The sequence below is a fragment of the Aptenodytes forsteri genome, unplaced genomic scaffold (assembly GCF_000699145.1).
Source record: "Aptenodytes forsteri isolate BGI_AS27 unplaced genomic scaffold, ASM69914v1 Scaffold23, whole genome shotgun sequence".
Taxonomy (NCBI): domain Eukaryota; kingdom Metazoa; phylum Chordata; class Aves; order Sphenisciformes; family Spheniscidae; genus Aptenodytes; species Aptenodytes forsteri.
Window position 1 is genome coordinate 7493397 of NW_008796043.1, and position 17457 is coordinate 7510853.

Genomic DNA, 17457 nt, shown 5'->3' on the forward strand with positions numbered 1-17457 from the left:
TTACACATGTAGGCTAACAACACACATTTCACAAGTGTCTGTAATAGATTGTCTTCCTTTGTGCAAATGTATTTTCCATTTACTCTCTATCCTGAGCCAAGCATGAGGCCCAGAGAGAGAGCCTGCTCCTTTTACTTCAGCCCAAGCCCCAGGGGTGCTTAACAAACAGTCTGGCCAGGGGATTGCGAAGTCTGCAAGGGTGCCTGCTTGGTATTGCCACAAAAGAGAACTTGAAAGGTTTTGTGTACTGATGAGTCTTGGTCAAGGAGTTAGCAGCATTCCAGTGAGCCAGCAATTCATATATATTAAACCAAAAAAACATATTCCCCTTCCCTCCATCATTTTCAGAAAATAAGAGTGGAGCTATCTTAATTTGTAATGCAAATTGAGGACTTGCAGTGCCCATTAGAGCTAACGGGTTCTCCACTCTTCCTGATAATGTGTTTAAAAATAAAACCCTCAAATCTTTTGCCTAAGCAGCATTAATCATGCTAGATCTTAACCATCAATCAAAACCAACAATCAATTACTATGAGGTAAACAAAAAAGAATGGGACGTTTTAAAACTGCTGTTACAGACCATGAGCTACAGACATCTACTTTCCCCGTCTCCTCTTTGACTTCAAGGGAGTATTATTGCTGAACATCACAAGGTGGGACATGACTTGCTAACAATACTTGCCTATATTTTATATCAAGCATCTGTTAGTATTTAAATATCTCGTTTAAAAGTATCCAAAACTTCATGCAGGTCAGATCCCAGACATATTTTGCACATATGGATTAACTGAAGAAAATCATTAATAGGGCAACCCCCCCAAACATTAGCAAGTATAATGATGTACAAAATGCCAAAATTTGCTTATCTCATTTCAGACTCTACTCATATGCCAGCCTGCATCTGGAGTCTTCATTTTTTTCCGATTTCTGTATCTTCAGAAGGTATACGAAGGCGGCCATTACGTAATCCAGTGGTTTTTTATAGCAAACTAAAACTACACTGAAGAGATTAAATGTTGGAAGCTATTTTTAGCCAAACTAATTGTAACAATTTCACTAAGAACATATGCTGCAGATGTCTCCTAAGGTAAAAAGCAAGACGACCGAAGAGTTAGTAAGACGAAAGGCTACCAACTACAGAAAAATAGCAGATCCAAATTACATTAAATTATGCAATTCTGCCCAACGCTCCCCCTAGTGGTTTTGCCCAGAGAGATGAGCATGAAGTCCCATACATGCAAAATCCTCCAGCCTAATGACAAAACGTCCACTTAATAGGATTAAGTACCTTCTCATCAGATAAGTAGAACATGACAAAATCCCTGACACTCCCAGCAATTAGATCAGAACACAGCCTGACCCCTTCCTGACGCGGGGAGCAATTTTGCAGAGGAGGTGTTTCAGTATTAATGGTAAATATGTTGGGGTTTTTTTACTTTTCTTTGGTAATGGGTTTGTATTTCTTTGCAAAGTTAATTGGTCTTTCGCTATAAATGTAAAGGTACAATACGCAAGTATTGTATAGAAGTAAATCCAGGCTATCAATAAATCCAGGCTCTTAATTTACATATGCACTTGCAGCTGATAACTGCATCTCCAAGAAGGCTATGCTGGCTAACAAGAAGGTACTTAAATACTGTGTTCACTTAATCAGACGAGAACTATAAAGTACAGTTGCATGATTTCTAAAAAATAAACCTTTCTCCTCTAACTGCTCTTGGAAGGGAAATAAAGCAAATGGCATTTCTTTCCCTTATTTTGTAGGAATTTATTTCAATTGCTGATGTGTTTGTTTACAAAACTGATCTAATAATTGCCAATTTCTTGGCACACCTATTATTGTGTCTGCTATATTAAGTCTTATCCTGAAGAACAATGAAAGGAATTGCATGTTTGGAGACAAGGAAGGGAACAACATTCTAGAAATTTCCCTTTTAAAATTTGGCAATAATGTTTAGCATGGATGCATTTATAATATGAACTAAGAACATAGTGTGAGATCAGTAATTAGTGTGTTTCACAAGGTAGAAAAGGGACAGACTGAGCTGCATAAGCTTTCAGTTTTTTATATCTATGTCCTGATTCTGTTACAATACTGTGCAAACTCAGTGGAATTCATCTAGTTAGTCTGAATAGATAATTACAAAGGAGGTCAAGCTTCTTACCCATGTGTTTTCACTAACAATAGCATTTAGGTGCATGTTATAGATCCCAGAAACCATAGTTAAAGTCAAAATTAATGGGAACTTGTATAATACTTAGTAAACATTACACCTAGGCATTTGAGCATCATGAAGATGCTTACATTTAACTGCACTGACCTGCTTCTTTAACAGAAAGAACATGAAGTCCTCTTGGCTATTTATAATATACGTGCTATGGCTGAATGGTCATCAGTGTGCACCGACAAGGCAGGACGAAATGAATCTCCGGGAAAACCTGAAGCGTATGTATGCTTTTCTTACCAGGGGTGTGCTGGAAGCCCCTGGGCCCAGGTCTCCAGTCTCCTGGTGCATTTTGACTTCCACACTCGCTGGCATCAAGAGGATCCGCTTTCATGTGTGGAGCTTAGAAACCATCATATAGCTGACTATATCCATCCACACACACACAACAGGGAGATAAAAGCAACCAGGATGAGAAAGTAAAGGGATTAACAGATAAGCATCCCCTTACAAAAAAGTATTTACAGCATTTTTGGAGGTTATTTGGTCCCTCATAGATCATTAGAATATAAACTGAACTCAAACTTCAATTCAACAGATTTTGAATTATTTTGTTTAAATAATCTTTGAAAATGTTTATTCTACAATTATATACTTTGCTGGAAAAGATGGTTATTACAAATAATCGAAATAAAATGACTTAATTTAGAAAAAAGCAGCTATTCTGCATATACTCACCTTTAAGCATGGCTTTATTTTGTGGATCGGAATGCCAAGAGGATCAGCCATGAAATATTCCTTTGCTTCAGCCTACGTTAATAATATTTCTGTAACAAACAAAAAGTTAGGAGAGGGGAAGAAAGATATAAAGGAAGAAATGACTGACGTGCTTTTGGCAGTCTCAGGGTGATGTGTTCTTTACTTGTTTTGTATAGCTCCAGTGATATCCAGGGTGTTTCTGCAAAGTGAACAAATAAAGATAAAGGATAGGCAATCATGCAGAGCTTCAGGGTGCAATGCGTGGGCCAACCCGGGCTTTCACCAAAACTCTATGATCTAGACTTCACAGAAGTCTAGAGATTGTATTTTTATGAAAGCAGGTTGAAGGCACCTGTAATCTACATTTTCAAAATGTAAACAAAAGGTGTCACAGGCTGCTGTCAGATCAAAGATAAGTACATAGGTTACGTCATTAGAAAACTGATGAGTAATCCTTGGAGACATCCAAAACCCAGGATAAGGTCCTGAGCAACCTGCTCTAGTTGACCCTGCTTTGAGTGGGGCGCTTGGACTCAATGATGTCCAGAGGTGCCTTCCAGCCTCAACTGTTCTGAGATTCAGTGATCACCAGTGGGACAGCCGAGTATATAGCTTGAGTTACACACAGCTGATCACTGGCAAAGGCTCTGGGCCAGATTCTTATCTGATGGAAATTGTCTTGGCTCTGTGTTATTCAGCATTCACCATCTCAAGATTTGGCTCTGCAACTGTAGGGAAACATCGAGCTGTTTCATTCTCCTTTGTCATCAGTGCATGACAATTTGTGATAGTGTTAAAATCTGATTAAGTCACTGTATAATTTGGCTTTTTTTAGTATTATCTGAAGTTGGAGAGAAATATGTAGATGAAGAGGTAAAGAAAGCTTTGACTGGTATTAAGCAGATGAAAACTATGATGAAAAGAAATGAAGATAAGCACGTAGATCTGATGAAAACCTTGAAGAAGAGCAGTGAAGAAAAACAGGTAACTGAAGTGCATCTGGGTTTTTTTGTTTGTACTTTTGTTAAGTTGTGGCTATATTTAATCAAAGATGAGGCAGGCTGTACATGGATTTAGCCTACCTCCTGGAAGTAGTACAGCATGCCATTGTGCTCAGGCCAATAAGCAATCCAGAAAGGATCCCTTGGTGTCTCCCCTTTTCTGGGAAGAATGTAAACCACATTGTATGTACACTCTGAGCAGCATACATCTCTGTATGTGGTCACAGGATTGACAGGAAATCTGCTTCTGCCCCTTTCTCTCACTAGCGGAAGAAAACTCTCATGGCACCTCTATAGAGGTTCTCACTGCCTGCCTCCTGGAAGCAGGAGTTGGGCCAAAGACATCCTTTACTAGCCTATCAGGAACCTGGATGTTCACATTTCAGAAGAAGTCAAAACATTAGTTTATATTTGCCGATTTCTTAAGAAAGAGCTTGCCTGCTGGCAGGACCCTGGCAGACTGAGGCTTCAACCCTGAGGGAAGCTTTCAGACTGTGCTGGAATAAAGCACTGAAGAAGAACACCGCCTGCCTCACTGGTGCCTCTTCCAGTGCGCGGTCCTTTTGAAAGCTAGAGGTGAAGAGTTTCCGTCTTACCTCAGAAATAGCAGCTTTCTAACTGAGTGGCATACTGTTATTGATTCCCTGTGGCTGAATGTCTAAGCTATTTCTAAAATGAAACTGAAAGAGTGAGCACTAGACAAAATTCAGCTGAGTTACCACTAGATAGCAAGTTACCTTCTCCCAGCCCATCCCGGCTGCAAGGTGAAACATGTTATCTGATGCAACCTTCCTTGAGATTTGAGCTCTCTTATTTCATTCTGCAGTTGGGAGGTAACCAGCAGCAGCCTAAGCATAGTCAAACTGATGGTGACCACCATGTGGAGATACAGAAGTTCTGCAGTAAAAGGAGACATTAATGTCTGTATGTGGACTCAAGAATATGGACACACATAATGCTGTACGTGGACTCAAACATTACTTTGGAGAGAGAACACGAGTTTTGTAACATCCAGAAGCCAGAGCTGCTGCAACAGCAATGTGTTGAATAAAGTATCGCACTTAGTGCTTATTTCTAGAAATCCCCTGCTTCACTGAATTCACACTGAGGCAACTGCAAGCAACTATATAAAGGTGTTTTGTGCGGAAGGTCCAGCAGCTCTGCCCTGCATGTCTTTATGTACCTCAGACCACAAGATGTTTCCCAGCTTGCTTTACAAACTTCAGATCTTCAGAAAAATATCAAAGCCACAAATGATAATATGCTTTAGAGAAAGTACAGGGGATCAGGGGAATTTCCAATGTCCTAGTGCAATGCCTAGGCTCAGAGCCATGTGCTCAGATGATCCTGAGAAACAGAGATTACTGTATATTTAAAAAAATAGAAAGATCCTAACTATTGCTCTCAATGAAGTTGAAGGAAAATTCCCTCCTGGCCCGACATCTGGTAGTTAGTTTAAAGTTGTTGTGGTTTAACCTCAGTCGGCAACTGAGCACCACACAGCCGCTCACTCACTCCTCCCCCCCGCCCCCCCCAGTGGGATGGGGAGAGAGAATTGGAAGAGAAGTGAGAAAAACTTGTGGGTTGAGATAAAAACAGTTTAATAATTGAAATAAAATGATAATAACAATAATAATGTAATAATAATAATAATACACAAAGCAAGTGATGCACAGTACAATTGCTCACCACCCGCCGACCGATGCCCAGCCAGTCCCCGAGCAGCGGCCCCCCCGGCCAGCTTTCCCCAGTTTATGTACTGAGCATGACGTCACATGGTATGGAATGTCCCTTTGGCCAGTTTGGCTGTGCCCCCTCCCAGCTTCTTGTGCACCTCCAGCCTTCTCAGTCGGTAGAGCATGGAAAACTGAAAAGTCCTTGGCTAGTGTAAGCACTGCTTAGCGACAACTAAAACATCGGTGTGTCATCATCAACTTTGTTCTCATCCTAAATCCAAAACACAGCACTGTACCAGCTACTAGGAAGGAAATTATCCCTGCCGAAACCAGGACAAAAGTATTTGTATCAGCAAGCCAAAAAGTACTTGATAGCTTTCTAACAACTTTAGGAACACCAGTACACTCCCATGATCCACGCAGTTTTTAGCTCTTACTGGATGATTTAATTTACACAGAACTTACATCCACTGCGAGAGTTCATAAAACACTGAACAAATGTATTAGAAAGGTCAGAAAATAAACATACTATGAAGACCACAGTTACTGTCTCCACCAAGCACATTCTGACAGAGGTTTTCTTTTCTGTGAGCCTCTTCCCTGTTGAAATGCTGCCAGAAAGGAATAAGACTGACCAATTAAAAGGTTTCTGTCATACCTAGGAACAACTTGGAACATTGTTTGGAAACCTAAACTATTAAAATATCTTGTACTTGCAGGATGAAATTAATGATGTGCAATCTACTTCAATAGGAAGAACTCTTCTGTCTTTCCATTGCCAAGTCTATTCTAAAATGCTGCTTCAGATCTGCTCAGCTTTGTGCTCTACCTGATGGAAGAATGATCCAGTAAATAGAAGCAGCACTGTAAAATGCATCTTGTTTCCCTTCACTATGGAAGGAGTGCCTCACACTTCCACAAGAGCAGGAAAAAAACCCCTCACTACAGTCATTTGATTAGTATAATCCCAAACAGAGGAAATGCTATACTTTTACATATTTCTGCGTTAGAGAAAGAATTTATGTATGGCAAGGACCTAGCCTCATGAAATCTCAGTCCCTTAAAGAACAGAGCAAAGCAACAAAAAAGGGCTATTTGTGGAACAGATGAATACTGCAGATATGATATGGAGAAAAAATTATATGAATTGAGCACATGACCTTGTGAGAGGCTGAATGCTCCTTGCACAGAAAGACGTGTGGTTTTTTTCATAACCTCAAAGATCCAGGCAGACTGTAGAGATCCGTTTGGTTTTGTAGGCTGTGCCCTCTGAGAGAATGACATCAGAAAAACCCTATAAGGAAAAGTTTTTCAATTTTCAGTGCCCTCCATATGTGACTGCAGCTGAGAAGACAACCTACCCTAACGGTTAGGGATTAGCAAAAAAAGGAACCATAAATAGCCAAAATGAGTGATCAACACTGGGATAAGTATTTAGAATATTAATCTGAAAATAGCCCTCAACTGATTCTTTTTTCTTACTTAGCAAGCCTTGCGACTTATGGATGAAGTAAAGGAAAGATTAGAAGAAGAAGAAAGACAGTGTCAAGTATCCTTGAAAAATTTATGGGATGACTGTGAATCTTGTTTAGAAAGTACCTGCATGAGATATTATACAACTTGCAAACATGGTTTGTCAACATTTAGAAGAAAGGTAGGAAGAAATTTTGTATCTGGGAAATACTCTTGAATTAACCTAACAGTTTTAGAGAGAGCACATCTTACTTTCTCAATACCCAGATCTGCCAGTTGTATCAGGTTACTAAAATTAATTTGATTTGGAGGGTCTGGAAATGTGAAGTTATATGGCAGAGATTACATGCGATTATATTCATTGAACACTGAGCCAAAATGAGTTCCATTGCACCCTGGCGTGACTCCATGGACACTGATTATTCCCCTGACTCCAACGGAGTCACTCCAGATACACAGTGTTGTCTCTCACAGTAGGACTTGCAACAAGAAACTCAGTAACTGTTCGTGAAAAATACCACATAGATTCTTTATGGTCTATCTGAAAATCAGCAGTTAAAAGTGTAGATATAGTTAGCAAAATTCCATGGGGGAAAAAAATCACCTAGTTATACAACACCATTCTTTCCTATATTTATTTTGTTTTAAATCTACTCTTTAAGTAACAAAATAGCTTTAAAATGTTTAACTGTTTTTTAACAAAGGAAACTGTCAGCAAAGAAGATTCCCCTAATTCTACCAGAAAGAAAATATGCTTTCCTGGCTGGCACATTATTATTACAAGATTTAACAAAACTGTAATCACATTTTTTATTTGGGCATATGCTTTAAGTGCAGCTTAACAACCAAAACTGCACAATTACCATTACTGAAATTTTAGCCAGATTACCCAGCTTTCACATCCTCAGGCACTGAAAAATACGGTAACTTAAAAATTAAATGTGGTGTGTTTCAGAAGCGACACGTTTTAGAGCAAAGCTGTTTAACATTTGTGCATGTTCTTAAAATTATTCAGGTAGAAATGTGGAAGATATTAAATTTAAGACTATTGGTGATACTTTTGGCTTTTTAGATACCTCTCATGGATACCTCAAATCTATCTCTTGGACTTTCAAGAGTCTGTGGATGTCAGGTTGAAATTATTGCAGTAAAAGTTATATACTGCACTGTCACTGTCTCTTTGACCCTCTTGGTAACTTCCTGAGTGAGCTATATGGTTTATTTGAAGCATTCAAAGTAAGATATGTGTTGTGACCTAAATCGGTTTAAAAAAAAGAGGACAAAGATGATAGCTGTGGCTGATGACACACAGGCAGCAGGGGCAATACTGGCTTAGGCTCTTCCTGCAGTGCTGTTTCTCAATTCACCTTCCCTCTGAGCTGCACTAGCGGTCAGATCCAGCAGCTGATCTGATTTGAAAAAAAAAAAAAAAGGTATATGTGTGTGTATGTGTATTTGTATGTGTATGTGTTCGGCAGGGTGTTTCTTACCCTTTACCATTTTTCTACTGCCATGAAGTGCAGCTCCACAAAACATTGCATCTGCTCAGGCGAAGGTAGTGCATTAAAAGACGAAGGTATATGTGTGTATGTGTATTTGTATGTGTATGTGTTCGGCAGGGTGTTTCTTAACCCTTACCAGTTTTCTACTGCCATGAAGTGCAGCTCCACAAAACATTGCATCTGCTCAGGCGAAGGTAGTGCATTAAAAGACGGAGCAGGGAACCAGTGGCTGAGACCCAGGGACTGGGAACTCCGCAAGGCAGAGCTGACACTCAGTCTCTTCCATCATCAAACCATAGACTCGGGGCCGCTGCTTCATTGATTTTAATGGGTTTCAGTTTGCACAAGCATGTGAGGACTTTGCCATTGGGTGAGAGAGGGTAGGGTGTTTACAGATCACAGCGAGAACAATCGCCTTCTGTTCCCTACACTGCACATGAGTTCCACAGATATGTTTCCAAGATAAAGTCCAAATTGTTTGTTGGAAGAAACCCAAACGCCGATACTAACTTTGAGCCTCCACAGATTAAAGGCCAACTGGCAACCCTTTTACTCCAGATCTGATTTGGAGCTAATGATTCAGACTCAATGTACTTTCACTCTTTAGAGTCTAGTGTCTTAAATTACTTTGGAGAATATGCTGTGTTTGCAGTTATTAAGAGGGCATTGTTTCTATGGGTATCTGAAAGAGAAAAATTAGAGCCACTTCCCCGAGAGATGAAAAACTGATAACTTGTCAGGCAGCTGATCTATCTTTTTCTTATACACAGGTTGAAGATTTTTTGAGGAAAATACCTCCACTCATTTTTACTTTTCATGAGGATCAAGGAAAAGACGTCCAGTTTAATGAAAAGCCTGAGAAAGAGGATGCCCAGCTAGTAAAAATGGAAGATTTATTTACCCAGCTATTATCAGACATGGGCTCAATATTTGACAGAAGTGTCATTTTTTTCAAGCAGATGCAAAAAGAATTTGACCAGTCTTTTCAGACGTTTTTCATGTCTGATCTGGACTTGAATGAGTCCCCCAGCATGCCAGCTTTACCTGAGGACACCACCAACAACAACAGCTCACAGAAAGGCTGGGGCATACCTGGCTTCTTACAGATAGTTTTTGATTTCAGTAAGATGGTGTTTGAAGGTGTCAGTGAGGTGATTACCGAAGTATTTGATGAATACAGAGATAATAAAAGAAATGTGCCAGAACAAGCCAAAGGCAAGTGTTAGAAAATGAAAATCAACTGCACTGCCAATGACATCAAACCCCTCGGGATTGCTAAACTATGGTTAATGATTCAGTTTGAGGTATGTTAGTGTGAGATACGGTACGGAAGCTCTGGAGGCTTGGTTAAACAGGCGTGGGTCAAGGATAACTTTATCGCTTAAATTAAAAGGTACAAATCACCTAGAAATCTCGAAGAAATGTCACAGGGGACTTACGTGTCCTACTCAGCCCAACTTTCATGGCAATTTTCAAAGCGTTTGCAGGAGTTCCTCAGGAGCGCTTGAATTCATGACGGATGCAGGTTTTCATAAGGCTGACTGACAGGTCTGATCTCAGCATTGTCAGGATATGATATGTATCATATCATATTGACATATCACCAATTCTAAAAAATTAGAGTAATTCTCTGACATATCAAGGCATACCCCCGCCCTTGTCAAAAGACATTAAGGTCTGCCAGACAGCTGCAAGCCCTGTTCTAGGCTTCGTGTAGGCAATGTGCCAGTCAAACACAGACCAGCCATCAGGTTTCCCAGGGACCAGAAAAATTCTGGGCATAACATTGGTTTCAGGTGATAACTCTCAATAGAGGAAACAACCCTTGGTCGACTTTTAGAATACAAATAAGCCTTATCCTTTGTATCTTACTAATGTAAATAGAAAAACAAGCATCACTCAAATACATGCTGGTGCCTATGTATAAGGAGATCACAGTAAGGACATGCCATAACTCTGAGTGGGAGGTGACATAACCACTATATGGTCATCAGGAAATATAAAGTTAAGTGATTCTACAACAGCTTTTTTTTTCATTTTTCCTGTATCATGACCCATGTTACCTCAGAAATAAGCTTTGGTACTGTGCTCTCATCTAGGTGTACGTGATTATAAAACATCTTGACTTCTAAGGGTCAAAAAGATCTTATCAGAACTCGCATGTTTTAGAAATAACATGTAATAATATTAGCAATTGTTTGGCTATTAGTGGGGAATACACAATTACTATGCCTTTGTAAGGGAATATACTATAGTGGCATGAATTCCTTGAAAGAAAACATGATTTGTATCTTCTCCTGACTTCTACTTTTTAATGTTTTATTCCTTTTTTTTTTTTGGAGGGGGGGATTTATGCCAGATATTTTGGATTAAGGGCAAGAAATTATATTCTAGCACACAGAGTAGGTAACAAACGTATATTTATCAAGACCCTAAGCTTAATGGCAATCTAAAAATACTGTGACTTCATTCTAGATGCTGACAGAAGTGGCATGTTCTCAAAAATTGTGTCAGGGCACCGGAGGCCTCTGTGCCGGGAGCTTTGGGAGAACTCCTCTGGATGCCTGCAGTTTCATGAGAGATGTCAGAAATGTCAAGGCAATCTTTTGCATGGTAAATAGCTATTTTCCGATTTTTTTCTGTAATGCGTTGATCACTGGTTTGTAGATTTTGAGGCTGTCGTTTTTCTGCTGTGCTGTTTCCATATTTTGGAATTAACATTCAGTCACTGAGTTTTTACTGTAACTACGGATCCAAACACTGTTCCTCATTCCAGATGACTTCCGTTACCTTTCCCCACTGTCTCCACAGAGTGTCAGTATAACTCAGTTGTTAACATACCGCTGGAGGTCCAAAGATAAGTTCTACACTCCATAACAAAATACCTATACATTTTGTTAAGAGTTGCCACCCTGCAGAGAAGCAAGAGGTCAGGCAGTAATCGATCCTGCCTGGGTGCAGAAGTGCTGAGCAGAAAGTGAGGAGAAGCTCAAACTCCTGACACTCACTTCTGCAGACAACCAGACGTAAGTCAGGTGGCACTCAGCTCCTCACAAGGAAAGCAAGCGCTGAAGAGCCTGCAATTACTCTTTGTCGAACCATGTCAGCAAACAGGACTGACATGAAGGACAAAAAGGGGACTGCTTGTCGGTACGAAAGGAGATGGCAAAGCTCTGGCATGCACTCTCCATGGGCACCTGGAAAAAATTCAGACTGCATCACCTAGAACTGCTCTCGGGACTCCCGCTGCAGCATAATACGTCTGTGTTTCCAGAATTATTTAGGTCTTAAAAGCCACAGAATATGCTTAAACCCAAATGTCTTCAGAATATCTCCAGTGAGGCAAATATTAATGATCCAATGACACATTTTGAAAAGAATATCGGACCACCTCCATCTCACTAAAAATATTTTTGTCTACAACTGTGTATTACAGAGACAAATTTGTATCTGTGGTTACTGTACTGTCAGCCTGAAGGTGTCCCTTGACAGTCCTATTTGACAGAGAATAAACCGAATTTTTCCATAGTAATTTTTGTATAGGTTTAATCTCGTGTTCTTGTTTAAAATCTGTATTTTAGTAAAGAAAAAACCAGCAATCTTCAGTTCTGAATTCATGGCAGATGATACTAGTCAGATACTAATGTCTAGCTATTGTTAGATAAATATTAGGCCTTAACACTCAACAGGAATACTAACATACGTTACGGGCTTTTTTTGTAATAACCTATATACTTGGAAGGATCGATAATGGAATATGAGCAATTAAAAAAAAAGATAATGTATAAGGAGTTTATCAAGTTGCTATATGTAAAATCTACCAGTTCTTGTTTAGCATAACAGAAAACCCATTGCCATGAAGTATGATATAAACCTTAAAGTACTTGGTAAATCATCATAATACAGCAAATGGGATAATTAATCCATTTAGTCATTATGAGCCTACACTAAATCTATCAAAATAGGTCAGCAAGAATTACTCTTCTTTTTAGCATTATTTAAACACCAACCCAAACCATGCCCCCTTGCTAGACTTTTTTAGTTTTCTATACTTCAGATAGAAAAGACGAAGTACAAGACATACTGCTTTCCTTTAAGCTTCATGCTGGCTGTCTTTTCTAACAGATTGCCCAAACGTTCCCGAACTGCACATCAAGTTTGATGAAGCCTTTAAACTGGTTAATCTCTCGGGGGAGCAGTATGAGCAGATTCTCCAGGTGGTTCAGCGTCATACAGAAGACACTTACTACTTGTTGAACAAAATGAAAGAAAGATTTGGGTGGGTGTCTGAGTTATCCAATATGACCATTGGACCAGAAAACATTTTCAATATAGTTAAGGTAAGGGTTATCTTCCGAAGGGATCTATTGCACAGTGCTGTCTTTGACCTAAGCTTTGCTCATACTTACGCTCTTGGGGATTGTGGATGTTTGCACATGTGTAATGTTTGGGTTTTACAACACAAAGTTCCTACTCATCTTGAATTTATGCATGCTTGATAATCCCTCGATGAGCCGAAACTCCAGAGATTAGAAACTATTTTCCTCTAAATCCTTTTAGTCTGATGGATGGCTGACAGGCTAACCTGAATCACTGTCTGATAAGAGTGAATTGACACTAGCAGCTTTGACTGGCCTCAGATTACCTTCCCAGATAAATTTCACTGTACCAGTCAGTAACACATCCTTATTGGATGACTGAATATTAGCTATATGTCTATGTACCTATATATCCCAAAGCTCAAAGGCGGCAAATGTTATGCAGGTTATTGCAGTGGAAGCTGCATATCGTTAACAGCATTTCTCAATATTCCAGTAGATACATCATGATTAACTGTATCTCGCACACAAGAATATATCCAAGGTAAATTCAATCCATTTTCCTGGGCAAGGGACAAATCCTATTCTCCCTTCCAACTCAGAAATCCAATGTACTACTATTACTACAAAACTTTATAAGAAATGATTGTGCAATCCACCAAAAATCACAAAGTCAGGAACAAGGGGACAGGCAATATTTAAGCACGCTTTCCCAACCGAGTCTGAGCCATCTGCTCTAGAAAAATAAAGCTACAGAACTAAGTCTGGCTTAGAAAAACACAAAGGAATGAATAACTTGAATCACACAACCTTTGCCTTGAAATTATTGGGACAACTCACACACAAGTTTTCATTAGGAGATCAGAAACTCTTTATTGATGTAGTTCATGGTATAAATATTAACATGCAGTTCTTTAATATGGTCTTGCAGTGCCATGTCAGCTCTTCCCACCGCCTACAATAAGCTTTGGCATAAATTCAGACACCCACTGTCTTTTCAGAAGAAAGTAATTTAAAGGAAGTAGACAAGTCTAAAACATTCCTCTATTTAATTTTCCCCTATTAAAGACAGTAGGCACAGTAGGTATAAACAAAACTGAAAGTACGCAGTAGTTTGTAGTGTCTAAAGTACTGATTTGTTCTCTTCTAGGTAGTACCTGGGGATCCCTCTGGTAAAAATGAAACTGTGGTAGATGTGAATATTCTGACTTCACCTACCTTCACCATTGAAGTTCCTCCCAACTTAGACCCAAAGAGTGCTGAATTCATTGAATACGTAGCTGGGAAAGCACTGCAACTATATAAACAGAATTTTTAAGTGGTAAGTTCATTCCTTCTCCTTTCATAGGGAACACAATTCTTTATAAGAGGTGTTTACATTGCAATAAACTTTAGTTGGAACAGGATTCAACAGGATTCAGTCATGGTATATTCAAGACCGTCTCCTCAGAAACGACACATTGATTGAGAGACAAACACAAGCATTACGGAAAACAAAAACAAATGCTCAATGTTCTAGCCTGCAAAACACAGCCATGATGATACTGAAAGACTTTACTTATTTAACTGTGAAACCCTCAATCTTTAAGTAACATCTGGGATGAGGTAATGTGATGATAAATGTTCCTTCAGAAAAGAATTGCCTCACAACCACAGTCTAGAGCCTTGGCATCGGAAACCATGTCTTTGTGTTCATTAATCAGGAATGAACTGGAATTACCACTATTCATTATGTTTTTTATTTTAGGTGGTGTTTAAGAGCATGCTCCTTATTACTTTTTATGATAAAGGACTGCAGAGCTAGAATCAGCATCAGGACTCAAAAGAGCTGTCTTACCACTACATTTTCCCATTAGCAGCGCTCTGCTCAGATTAAGTGTTAACAGTGTCCGCAGTTTGACTCGTAGGAACGTGCACAAAAAGATCCTTCTCATGGACTTGTAACCATTTTTGTAGAAGGGGCTCACAGAGGCCTCTCTCCATGCTTAAGAGATTTCCAGATGGGGAGGGAAGAACCAGGCAGAGAGGCAGGGGGAAAAAACGCTTCATATTCTCTAACCCCAGGGGGAATCTCCAGGAAAGACGGGGTGGTTTCAGGTGGCATCATGCTGCTGTGGGGCTAGCCAGCCACCCAGGGAAACCCAGGGGGCTCCGGGGTGCACAACTCTGGTGGCCTCCGACTCTCACAGGGGCCAGAGCCACAAGAGACGTGAGACCTACAGGTGAATCACTGCAGTGTCCCCCCAGCCTTCTGAGGAGGCACTAGATTTGGACATGGCTCCTCTTTAGGTCATGGGTGTCTGATATCCTCATCTCAGCAAATAGAGCATGACCTGAATGCACACAGAAGTCTCAGGAGGCATGTAAAAAGGATTCAACATTAACAAAGTAGATGAAGAAAAGAAAATTTCAGCATTTTATATTGACTCTGGTTATACTTTTGAGGTCAGACTCACAGTTTTTAAATAGATGAAAGAAATCACTTCCACCAGAGAGGCTGAGGTGGGCTGCAGAATTTAGACAGAACATAATAAGCCTCACCATGAACTTTGATTAGGTAAATATTGGTGAAATTATATGTATATTATATTTAAAACAGAAACTTTAAAAAAGTATTTGTAAACATATAAAATAAAATGTTCAGCACAGTTTCTCTACAGTTTTCCTTCAAAATTCTCTGTAATTTGTATGCAGTTATTGATGATATATACTATTCCAGCTCATGTAAGACTAATCTTCAAGGCCTAATGTGACAATATTAATTTCCTTAGTCTGATTATGATTCTTAGCCTGAATCTTAGTCTGATTCTTCTGTGCAACATATCTTGTGTAGCCATTTCATATCCGAGAAAAGTAAGTGGCATTAATTTCCAAATCATAGTACCATTTTATGTTCAGTTTCCACAACAGATTCAGGGTACGTGTGATGAAAGCAAAGAGTTAAAACTCTGAAAGATCTACAAGAAGGGAAAAAGAGAAAAAAAATCTGTTTCAGTCTGGTTTTTATGTCGTGTATGTTTCTACAGCAGGGCACTGATACATTCCCCGTATACTTATTTTTCTAACATCTTTTTCTCAGTCCAAAACCAAAATGTTTAATAAATTTTTTTTTTTTCTCCTAGGAAAGACGATATGTGAAATCTTTCTTCCTGAAATCCAGTAATACTCGTCAGGTGAAATACCCCTAAGCTCAACATACAGCTAATTGTTAAATGACTATGTTTAAAATAGTTGCATATAAATAAAATTTTGCTTAGTAAATACACTGACATATGAGCTAGCAACCGAAGACTGTAGAAATCTTTTAATTCAAAACCAAATTCAAATCCATTTTAATATTTAGTTAAATAAAATGTTATTTATGTTGTAAATTAGGTAATCTCTGATAACCAGCTATGGCCCTGGTTATGCAAAGATTTAAGGAAATAATCAGCTGTAAGCATACAAATAATTCCTATTTGCATACTTAAATTCAATCACATTCTTAAGCCTTTTCAAGATTGGTCCCTACAGATGTTGCACATTCAGCTAAGTCTGAATCAACTAGATTTCCATATGCATGTAGTATATTATTTTCCAATGAAAATGTTCCATTTCTTCTTCTAGTTGCTTTTGATGTTTATCATGTACATTAAATTACTTTTCTGAATATGCAGTAATGAGTAAGTCTTCTGCCTTTGGCATTTCTTGTAGTTCGCCTCTGGAGTCATAATTAACAGGGAATCCTTTATCAGAAAAGATGTTTGTTTTTTCCTAAATTATACACATTAGCTTGCAATGGTATTTGCAAATTATAATAAAGGTTAAGAACTGATATATCTCTCAGTTAGAAGCAGAGCTCTCGGTGATTTTGTTTCATTTGCTGAGCCTAGGATTTTTAAGCATTTTTTGCACACAGTTATATTCACCATTTCCAACTGTATCTCTGCTAAATAAATTGTATTCATTCACAGTGCACAAAACCATCTATATTAGACATGAGTATAGAAAAATAACCATACCCTAATTATACCATACCTCTTCCTTTACTTCTATACATGCAAGTAAGTATACACATTTATACAAGAAAAAGGCCATTTTATTGTTTTAGTGGGAAAGACGCGTTTTCCTGCCTGCTGTAAGGAGAAGTAGCATTTTCTACTCCACAGTCTTCTGTTCCATTCAACCTCCATTATATATGCCTGTCTTGCAGGCTCCTCATCGTGAGAGATTAGCCGTCATAAGTCCCGTAATCACACCAGTTGTCAGAAAGTTGGGCTTTGTCTGAGAGATAAGTGACTCTTACAAAACGCTTGACTTACATACTAACAAAGAAGTATTCAGAGAGGAGTCTGTTTTGCCTAACAGAGAGAGTACACCTAGAAAATTTTCAGAGGACACCACGCTGGGAGCAGAATGAGGAAAAATCAAGTGTGGTTTGGCGCACAAACTTGGGTTAGGTGCCCGGGACAGTCCCCCGTCAGGGAGACAAGTCCCCTGCGGAGCCAGAGAGGGCGGCTATGAAGGCGAGGAATTTTTGCAAGGGCAGCAAAGGAACGGACACAGGCCACCCGCCTCAGCGC

The 17457-nt window shown here is 39.2% G+C and overlaps 1 protein-coding gene across 1 annotated transcript; it reads left to right on the top strand.

The window, feature by feature from the left end:
* The first annotated feature begins 1324 nt into the window (after positions 1-1324).
* CLUL1 (clusterin like 1) lies at positions 1325-16406 on the top strand. Its single transcript, XM_009285648.1, has 9 exons — positions 1325-1412; positions 2337-2446; positions 3760-3908; positions 7088-7255; positions 9347-9791; positions 11052-11189; positions 12702-12916; positions 14046-14216; positions 16018-16406. Exons 2-8 carry the CDS (start codon positions 2344-2346, stop codon positions 14211-14213), a joined length of 1386 nt encoding a protein of 461 aa, XP_009283923.1. The 5' UTR covers positions 1325-1412; positions 2337-2343; the 3' UTR covers positions 14214-14216; positions 16018-16406.
* Positions 16407-17457: the final 1051 nt, after the last annotated feature.